The sequence below is a fragment of the Camellia sinensis genome, chromosome 4 (assembly GCF_055761805.1).
Source record: "Camellia sinensis isolate YWXY chromosome 4, ASM5576180v1, whole genome shotgun sequence".
Lineage (NCBI taxonomy): Eukaryota > Viridiplantae > Streptophyta > Magnoliopsida > Ericales > Theaceae > Camellia > Camellia sinensis.
The window spans coordinates 217,180,792-217,190,152 of record NC_138964.1 but is presented as its reverse complement, the minus strand read 5'-3'; the positions used below and the strand labels follow the sequence as shown (position 1 = coordinate 217,190,152).

At 37.5% G+C, this 9,361-nt stretch overlaps 1 protein-coding gene across 1 annotated transcript; it reads right to left on the bottom strand.

Moving 5' to 3' along the window:
- Positions 1-6,961: 6,961 nt before the first annotated feature.
- On the bottom strand, positions 6,962-9,151 carry LOC114296798 (putative pectate lyase P59). Its single transcript, XM_028241133.2, has 4 exons — positions 8,827-9,151; positions 8,022-8,724; positions 7,625-7,867; positions 6,962-7,429 (listed from the first exon to the last, which is right to left on the bottom strand). Exons 1-4 carry the CDS (start codon positions 9,021-9,023, stop codon positions 7,193-7,195), a joined length of 1,380 nt encoding a protein of 459 aa, XP_028096934.2. The 5' UTR covers positions 9,024-9,151; the 3' UTR covers positions 6,962-7,192.
- Positions 9,152-9,361: the final 210 nt, after the last annotated feature.

The window sequence follows — 9,361 nt, the reverse complement described above, 5'->3', positions numbered from 1 at the left end:
AACTTGAAACTTATTTAGAGAAACACCCATTAAATATGCTGACTTTTTGTATTTGTTATTGATAATCCCGGTTGCCATTAGCTAGAGGGAAATGTTTCGTAGCTCGAAACATTTTGCCCCAAATGGCTCGAGGGAGAGACGCAGAGAGAAGCAGAGAGAGAGAAAGAGAGAAGCAGAGGGAGAGGTAGAGAAAGAGAGAAGCAGAGGGGAAGAGAGAGGGAGAGAAGACGATCGTCGCCCCGGCCAGCCGTCGATCGTCGCCCCTCCCAGCCGCCGATCCGCCGATCGCCGCCCAGCCCAGCCCCGCCGCTGCCTTTGACCGCCGTCGGCCCGCCTCCGCCTCCTCCTCCCCCGAATATTATGCCCCCTCTTCCTCCTCCTCCCTCCTTCCTCCTCCTCATTTCTTCCTTCTTCTTCCTGGTCTTCGTTCATCTTCTGCAAAAAAAAAAAAAAAAAATCGAGCCATTCAGGCTCCCCGTTTTCGAGCTACGTAGCACGATCGTTAGCTAGATCCATTAAACAAAGGTTACCATAAACGCTACGTATGAATTCGCTGATGATGTGGTAAGGGTGTTGACTCTGTATGGTTAAGTATATGTCATAAATTGAATCAAAAAAAAAATATATATATATATGTCGCAAATTAAAAATTGATATTTGCTATGTCATATCATTGTAAATCAAATTATAGAATTTTTAAGTGTCTCAATCCTTTTCCAAAAGTTATATATGATAATGTTTTCAGTTAATTGTTAATAGGGTTGAATATGAGCCCGACGGCCGCTAAGTCTGCTCGAGCCTACCCATGATGTAGGGGAGGTTGCAATTATATTTTAGACTCATATGGTCATCAGTCAAATTTTTTTAAGCCCAATTATACTTGTGAAAACCCATCTTTTAATTATTCTTTAAAGAAAATTAATTAATTAATTTATTAATTAATTTTGTCTACAGTCTATCTGAATTATACATTAGTGTAAAAGTTAGTTTTAAATTGACTCAAATCAATCACTAACAAGACATTATTAAGAATAATAATTTTGTGGGTGTTCAATATTTGTTGTTTATAAATTATTTTAATTATGATTCAATATAATAACTATTCTTACTAAATACCTTAGTTAAAAATCTTAGTGTGTCAATTTTCAGAAACCCACACAAAAATAAAATAAAGAAAATAATACAAACAAACAAACCATGGGCAAACAACCCATAGTTCCTACCAAACCCACCATCTCTTAGAAATTAGGAAACCATAAAATTTAGGGAAAGCTCATTCTTAGAACTTGGAGAAAGGGAATGGAATGTTTTTGAGAAAATAAAATAATGGAAAGAATGAGAGGGAGAGAGAGATGTCTTCAATATTTATATGCATGCAAACCTTCCTTGTGCATGCAAGCATCCGGTGAGAAAGAAAAAAAAAAAAAAAAAGAAGAAGAAGAGAGAAATCCCCAAAGCCACCAAGCTTGGTGTTAGGAGAGGAAGAAGAGTACAAGATTAAAGAAGCCAAAATTCTCAACCATTTTGTCACTCTATTACTAAGTAAGAAAACCCTCTCAACCCTCTCATTTTTTTTTATATAATTGAAAATCTTCCGATTATGTACATTTGATACATTGTCTAAAACTGTGTTGAGAATAATCTGTCTTGAATCTGCCAGCATGTTACCCGAATTTTTAGACAATTTTATACTCAGAATTTCGAGATGATTTCTTCTACAAATTTGTTGATAATGATGTCTAGTTTATCCAGAAATTTTTGGAAACAATTTTTGAGCTTTCTACGAATTTATACAAATTTTTAACTAAATCTGAAACTGTGTTGAGAATAATTTGTCTTGAATCTGCCAGCATGTTACCCGAATTTTTAGACAATTTTATACTCAGAATTTCGAGATGATTTTTTCTACAAAGTTGTTGATAATGATGTCTAGTTTATCCAGAAATTTTTGGAAACAATTTTTGAGCCCTCTACGAATTTATACAAATTTTTAACTAAATCTGAAACTGTGTTGAGAAATCTGTCTTGAATCTGCCAGCATGTTACCCGAATTTTTAGACAATTTTATACTCAGAATTTCGAGATGATTTCTTCTACAAAATTGTTGATAATGATGTCTAGTTTATCCAGAAATTTTTGGAAACAATTTTCGAGCTTTCTACGAATTTATACAAATTTCTAACTAAATCTGAAACTGTGAGACAGATTTTACCATGTATTTGAAAATTTATTTAAAATTCTATACTAAGCCAAATCTGGTAATTTCTAACTAGAAGATGAAATTTGAGAAGTCTAGTTTCATAATAAATTTTTAGATTATGGGTTTGATCTATAAATTTAAGCATGGAATTAATGTAAGGAAATGTGACAAATCTGTGTCATAAACACCCTTGGAATTTGTTTAGAATTATTTATAAGTTATTTTTGGAAAAAGCTTTCTGAAAAATAACCATAACATGTTTATTGAGTATCCTGTAGATTGATATGAATTTTAGAGTTGTATAAGTAATGTATTTATAATTTTAATTGCAAGATATATACTCTGAAAATTTTCTGGACAGAATAAAATCACCACTTTAATATTATGCTAGTCTAATTTTGTAAATCAAAAATTTGTGCATGTGTATGTTTAGGGTTTAATTCTTGTATCTAAGTTATTATTTCATACCATGGTTTAAATAAATTGTTTATTTAAATTCTGTACTTTTATTTAGTATTGTGTGACACATGCAATATTTTATGATTGAGAATTTTAATGAGTTGGTATAACATTATTTGTGATTAAAAATTTGGAATTATTTGTGATTAATATCAAAATTAACTGAAATGATTAACGACATATACAAAGTTTACAATTGACGGTTAATACCAGTTGTTCGGAGTAAGTCTTGGTTTAAAGACTGTACGGAATTAAGGGTTGACGGTTAACACCGGTTGTTCAGGGTGAGCCCTGGTTTTGAGAATTCTCACGTAAATTGTGTTGCGAAACTCTAAGATGGCACGGGACTTATTTGAACCCTTTTCGGTATTCGGTTTTGGAATAAGGGTGGATGTGCAGGTGGCACACAGGGAGGTTGCTTACCCCTGGCAGACCGTTTCCTTGGGGCAGACCACGGATGCCACTACTTGGGTATATAACTCCGGACGTGGGCATCCCTGGTAGTTACGGTTGGTAACACTTAAATATTTGACCAAGGGAGGGTTTCAAATTAACCGTTGCCATGCTTAGTGGTTGGTAAGTTAAATCTCTTTGGTGAGATTTCGAGTGTCACCTAATTTATTAAAATTACTGAAACTATTCTAATGGTTGTAATTTCTGTGTATAATTATATTGTTATCTCATGTTTAGAATATTATTATTTGTCTCTTAAAAAGAATGGTAGGTTTGTTACATTTTCTTACTGTGTTGCAAAACTCATGGCATATATTTTGTTGCCCTGGCGTTTCATGCCAGATTATGTTGAAGAAGGGACTGAGGCTGAAATTGGAGCTGCTGCGAATATCGAACCTTGGCTGACTTAGAGTCAAGATTTTGTCAGAATAAAATCCTGTTATCCCTTGTATTAGGATTAAACTATGTTGTGACGTTGCGTGTGAACTTGTAGTTTTATTTTGTCGTTGGACTTTGGCTTTGTAAGAACTTAAAAGTTCCTAACTAATAGTTAAAGTTTTATCTAGCAAGTTATTGTTATTTAAAATCTTATGACGTTTCAAAAAAAAAATAAAAATAAAATTTTGGGGCGTCTCAATACTATGGATTGGGATTGTAAAGATTGATTCAAGCTTAGCCTAATCTGTCTACAAACTATATATTCTAGGGTAAATTACATTGACTTTTCCTGAGGTTTACCTTAATTACAAGGACCTCTCTTACAGTTTCAAAAATTATACAGACCTCCCTTACTTTTGAAACTAATATACAGATATCTCATTCCCTTCAAAAGAGCATTAATGACGTTAACTTGACAGTGAAATTGATCATAATACCCTTCAACCCATTGTCTTTCCCAAAGACCTAACCCATTCTATATTATCAGCATCTTACTTCCTTTACTACCCATTTCTGCCATTGTCTTCCTCACACTCTCTTTCCTAACCTCTCTAATAAAAAACTCAAAACCCAAACAAACAATAATCCGATCAAACACACACTCTTATTTCGACAATTGATCAAACACACCGTTATTTCGACAATTCAAGGGTTTGAATCAAGGGTTCAAGACACACACTGTTATTTCGACAATTGATCAAACACAAATAATTCAACACACACACTCTCAATCAAACATAAATAACCAGATCAAATACACACACTCTTCCCAAATTGGCAGTGCATATATAGATAATTCGAGCTCGTCTCCGAGTGTGGTTTTGATTGAGAGAATGCATCCCACTGTTATTTCGTTGCCTTCTCCGATGATCGAATCCCTGGCTCTCTTTCTCTCTCTGTCTCTCTCTTTATCTCTCGCGCGCGAGCGCGTTCTGTGTTTACTCAATCACAATTGTTCTGTGCTTGGCAAGAACATGTCTAACCCAAGTCAAATCAGGTGCAAAGGCTCAAGACTAATAAATCGAGATTGAAGTTCCAGTTGATGTAAGATCTATTTATAATCCAGTTGAGAACTCCGTTGCCTTTCACCTCCTTGAGCTTCACATCTTCTCCTCATCGCATCGCCACCATCGCACTCAACCACTACTGCAATCTCTCTATTTCTCTCTCACTCTTTCTGCAACTGTTGCAACCGCCATGATCGTCATCGCGATTCGACATCACTGCAACCCTCGCGATCAGATCGTGACCATTGTGACACCAAGCTTCTCAGATCTAGGGTTTTGGTGATGGTGAGATGAGATGAGAGAGAGAAGAGTTCGGTATGGTGGTGGCGGCACTGGGCGGAGGTTTTGAAAGGGAAGGCGTCAAGGCAACGGAAGATGATGAGGGGAGAGAGGCAAACCACAGAGAAAGAGAGAAAAGAGAGAGAGAGAGAGAGAGAGAGTGAGTGAGTGAGTACAGTGATATATATATATAAAAGATATGCATGTTTTTATATATATATATATATATATGGGGGAGGTAAGGGCAGTATTGAAATTTGAACAATAAGTTTGGATGAAATCAGTCAAATCTGTTTGAATTTGGACGGATGGGTAACAAAAGAGGGTATTTGTATATTAGTTGCAAAAGTAACGGATGTCTGTGTAATTTTTGAAACTGCAAGGGAGGTCCCTGTAACTAAGATAAACCTCAAGGGAGGTCAGTGTAATTTACCCTATATTCTATAATATACTTTTATAAATATTTGTTTAACATTATTTAACTTAAGTCTTTGAGGGAGTTTCTAATTACATCGCGTTAATATCTCTTTAAATTTATATGCATGAAGCTTTCTTCATACAGTACAAGTGTTACAATGCATAAAAGAATGTATTGAAAAAATTATTAAATATAAATATATAGAAGCACGCATTTGAGTCATGACTAAACATGACATTTTATGCACGTAGCATTATTATTATCATCATTTTAAATATTAAATAAATTTAACTATTTAAATTAAACCTAATTTTTAGCCTATGAATAGCCAACAATGTTCAAAGGGTGTAAGAATAAGAACAATTCTACCACAACCACAAATCAACCGATGCATATGCAATCAAGCATGTATGATATCTTTGGAAGCGTAATGAGTCTTTTTGGATAGGGAAGAGAATATTAGACAAATTATAGAGCTATTGATCTTGGTATTTGAGAGGGAGATTAATGATATGGACTTTGTGCCAGACAGATTTGGGCCGGGCAGAGTTGTGCCGGACAGATTTGGGCCGGACAGAGTTGTGCCGGACAGATTTGGGCCGGGCAGAGTTGTGCCGGACAGATTTGGGCCGGACAGAGTTTTGCCGGACAGATTTGGGCCGGGCAGAGTTGTGCCGGACAGATTTGGGCCGGACAGAGTTGTGCCGGACAGATTTGGGCCGGGCAGAGTTTGGACTGAGTGTGTGCCACCCCGGACCGAACAGAAACTGCTCGGCCAGGAAGTGACCGGTCGGACCAGGATGCTCGGTCCGAGGATGGTCGAAGCCAGACAGACCGAGTGACCGGCGCCCGGAAAGGCGTGGTCAGCCGAGGTAGTTGATTGACCGGGAGGAAGGCCGACCAAAGGAGGTACCCGGGCTAGGCTTTGCCGGGATGCCGCCTAGCCCGGTCCTCCATGTGTTTGTCCGGTTAGGCGCATGGGTATGAAGCATGGCATGGCCGTGGTAGAGCAGCTCGGCTGCCGAGCTCCAGCTGTGAAGTCAGGCAGTTGAGATTAGGTGATGTTCAGCAAGGTCTATGCTGACAGATGGGATAGCAGAGCCACGTGTCAGGAGATGACTGGGAGTGGGTAAGGGGCTCAGAAGGTATATAGGCATGTCTGCGCCCCCCATACGCGACACACGAACACTCTGTAAGGAATTTCTTACACTCAAACACTCTCTCCTCTCTCTCTATTCCCTCTAAGGTGTGTGCTAATTTGATCGTCGGAGGGTTTTTCCGGCCACACACCGCCGGGTAGCTCACCCCTATTGGCTCGCAGGTGATCGGACATCGACGGAGCTTGGAAGGAAGGAATACGGGCACGCCGGAATATTTGCTCCCCGTACAGTATTATTGCTCAATAAAAATAGCTAAAAATAATAGATGATATTGGTAATTTTTTTGGTTATTCACAACCACAATTGACAAATTAAAGCATCTGGTTTTAGGTTTAGAGTGCCTCTCTCTTTTTCTTTTTTCTTTTTAAATAATTAATTCATTGTTTCAATTGATAGCCAATGAGGTTTGAGCCTTAGGTTCCACTCCATAGTAAGTTAATTAAGTGAAGAAAAAAAAAAACAAACAAACAAACAAACTAAACTAATCATATACAAGTCTTATCAACTGTTATAAAGAAATTAAACAAAATCAATAAATCAAATCATGTACCAGCAAAACAAAGAAATTAAACCAATAAATCTAGCTACAAGTATAAATGATAATGCAATTCAAATTTCATTGCCTTTCAATGCATTACACCACAATAAAACAAAACACTATTTTCTCTCCCCTTCTCATTCTCACTAATAAAACAACCCCACAATTCGTTTTCTTCTTTGTATCATTTATCATTTAACAATTACGTTTTATACCACTTGCACGAGGTATTTTCAAGTCCTAACAAGGCTTTCCTTGAAAGCAAAGAAGTGAACCCGCGAAGCGTGTGATTGTAGTAACAGATGTCCCAGGTGCTGCTGCTATCTTAGCTTTGTTCTCAAATTTGGTAAATGTCTTTTGAGGCCCATTCGGATCTCCAGATTGAACAAAGAATGCATCATTCATCATAAGATCTCCTTGTGACCTCCATATCCAATTCTGCCACACTGACTGATCAGCATACTCTCTCTTAGTAACCTATACCATCCCAAAAAAGAAAAAACAAATAGGTTAATGATCCTCTAACCACATCAATATCTAATGCATAAATACATAATGTACACATATACACACATGTATATATGTAAGAATGACGGTAAATTTGTATGATAAAAAATAATGAACATATGCAAATTGTATTTTATTTTCTCTAATTTTCCTTCTGCCTTTTACCTCTCTTAATCTTGGGTTCAAAGGAGCAATGAAGCGGTTACCCTGGCTAATGATGGTAGGATGGGTGCTACCTCCAATGGCATACATGTTCCAATGAGTGTAGTCATTGTTCACGATGTGGAATAATCCCCATCGGCATCTGGGCATTCTCTGTACTAGTCTCTTACCAAAGTGGTTGAATGCGACCGTGATTTGCATAATTTGATCTTGTGAGCTCGAGTCATGTGCCCCAAATAGCATTACCTGCGCCATTCCAATCATTTTCATTATGATCATTAAATCCATTGTCATCTTATACATTATTATACTCGCCATAATTTGAATTTTTCTTAGTTCATTATATCACTTAGCTTGGAATATGAAAATGAATCCAACTAATACAAATCAATTATGTTACCTCATTATGATCCGTGAAATGGCTATTTGAAATGGTGATAGCAGTGGATCCCTCAATGGCATCAATGAGGCCGTCCCTACAGTTAGACATAGAGACATGATCAATCCAAACATTGGAAGATCCATAGATTGAAATGCCATCCCCATCACTTATCGTCCTAAAGCCAATATGGTCAACGGCATCTATGACATTGCCACCATTGGCAGAAACAATATTTCGTATATGAAGATTATGAATGATCACATTCTTTATAAACTGGATGGTGATACCAGCTCCACCAATAATGTTTACATGAGCCCCGCGGCCATCAATAGTCTTGTCACCCTGCATGATCAACTCCTCAGTTAGCCTAATATTCATGCTGCGCGCAAATGTGATCCACAATGGCTCCTTTTGGATCACAGCATGGCGGAGGGTTCCAGGTTTTGGTTTACTAGAATCGTCTGAATTATCTGTCACAACATAAAATTTTCCAGCCTTACCACCGGTTGTCTTGTAACCAAAGCCAAGGACGCAATCTGCTAGTCTCTTTCGGTTAAGATGCCAATTTGGTTGGCATCTCCAACACCTATCAATTGGGTTGGTAGCCAAGCATGGACCACCGTATCGTTTTCCCTTTAGGTACCTTCTAGTGCTGTTGCTTGTCAAATGGATGTCGCTTGACATAGTGGCGTTGCTTGTCAATTTGATGCTCTTTAAAGTCCTGCACAAAATATATATACATGCATAAATATCAACTATGTATATTTTGATCATAATATGTCAATGATAAATATTAGCCTTGATGTCAAAATAAAACACCTACCTGCGAACTTCTTTGTTTAAGCTATCAGTGACTATTGAAGGATCTGATTCGTAGGAATTAAGGGCAGCCTCTTTCGCTTCCTCTGCTCGCCTTTGCCACACCTCATCGAATTGGCCAATGTTGGCCATTAGGGTCGGAAGCAAAGTAGCAAGGCCGAAAAATAAGATGAAGTACCAATTGAGCATAGTGTTCCCCATTTTGGTGTGTATGTATCTATGTATCAAGAGCTAATTAACAGGAAATTGTGATCGTATAGGGTCGAGCCTTTGCTGCTGTCTCTAGAGAATAAGGTCAGACCAACATTTCCTAGGTGGTGAATATGATCCTACCCACCGGTAATGTTGGTTGACAAAACAATTAGAAATTTGAAATCGCTTTGTTGTACTTGCTTAAATACTTTCGACAAAGTCTAAAACGAGACATTATAGGGGAGAATTGGGGGAGTCAACAAACAAATTTCTATAAATATCTAGTTTGTCAAAACAATCATATAGGCCTTCTTTTTATACCTTCTGTCCAAATTAAGATGGTGAGA